At 39.9% G+C, this 1079-nt stretch overlaps 1 protein-coding gene across 1 annotated transcript, besides 5 other annotated features; it reads right to left on the bottom strand.

The window, feature by feature from the left end:
* Positions 1-1079: a sequence feature (heterozygous, Esmeraldo-like haplotype).
* Positions 17-86: a sequence feature (T-rich).
* On the bottom strand, positions 59-391 carry Tc00.1047053442297.10 (ARP2/3 complex subunit, putative; the record flags this gene model as incomplete). Its single annotated transcript, XM_797063.1, has 1 exon — positions 59-391. One exon carries the CDS (start codon positions 389-391, stop codon positions 59-61), a length of 333 nt encoding a protein of 110 aa, XP_802156.1.
* Positions 412-432: a sequence feature (AT_rich).
* Positions 524-552: a sequence feature (AT_rich).
* Positions 902-940: a microsatellite.

Raw genomic sequence — 1079 nt, 5'->3', positions numbered from 1 at the left:
AGTTATAAACTATAAATTTTTTTTTTTTTACTGTTGTTTCGGTTCTTTTTCTTTTGTTTTATTTCCTCTTGTTGTTTGTTTGTTCTCCAGTAGCTTTTGGCCTGTCTGTCATTACGCGTATGATGGCTCCACTTCCTGCTGCGGCGTATAGTTTTTCGTGCCATCGAAAGTATGTGGCGCTGTAGCGACTGTCGTTTGCAAGGCAGCAGTAAAGGACTTTCATGAGGATGTCTCTTTGTTGAGTGTTTAGAGTAGATAGGTCATTCTCAATATCATTGTTATTTGTAGTGTGGCTATTCATGTAGTTGGCAATGGCTCGAATGCTGGAAAAAGTCATGTCGGGAAACGTTTTTGTGTCCAGCCTGTCTATTAGTTCCGTTAATTGCGTCATACCGCCAATCACTTGTTTTGAATTAATAAAAAAAAAATATTGGAGACGTTCTTTTTTTTTTCTGTATTTTGTTTTTGGTGGTGTTGCTCAATGAGTCATCTATTTTTTCCTAATTCCCGCCTCTTTGGAAGGAAAAAAAATAATTAAAAAAAAAAAAAAAAGGCTGTTGATTAAGACAAGAAGAGATGCGCTGGAGATTTCACATCCGAGGCATCATAGACATTGACGTCAGTACACAATCCACCATACATGCGTATATACATATATATATATATTGTTGTATTTTTATTGCCGTCGTCTATTATGGCGGTGTTCATTTCCTTTATTGACATCAATGTTGAGTGAAGCACGTGCGTCCAGCTGTAGTTTGTGTTTCGTGCTCTTCGCCTGTGATGTTGAAGTGGCGTCGTTGATGGCGAGAGGCGCATGGCCATCAGTTGCAATAAATTGACTCGCATAATGTGACAAATCAAGAAGAAATAAAAAAGATTATACAACGGTCGTGCCATGTTTCTTTTTTTTTTTTCCTCTCTTTCTTTCTTTCTCTCTGCGCCGGCAACCAAAATAATTATTTCCCCGCCTTTTGCCGCTCCCCTCAACGTTGCAGCGCCACCATTTCCTCTCCGTCTTTCCATCACGCACCAGATGCAAATCGAGAGGGACACACACACGCACGCACGCACAAACA

Source organism: Trypanosoma cruzi, genomic scaffold (assembly GCF_000209065.1).
Source record: "Trypanosoma cruzi strain CL Brener 1047053512645 genomic scaffold, whole genome shotgun sequence".
NCBI classification, from domain to species: domain Eukaryota; phylum Euglenozoa; class Kinetoplastea; order Trypanosomatida; family Trypanosomatidae; genus Trypanosoma; species Trypanosoma cruzi.
The sequence above is the reverse complement of the archived record's forward strand: the minus strand, read 5'-3'. Positions and strand labels throughout refer to the sequence as shown.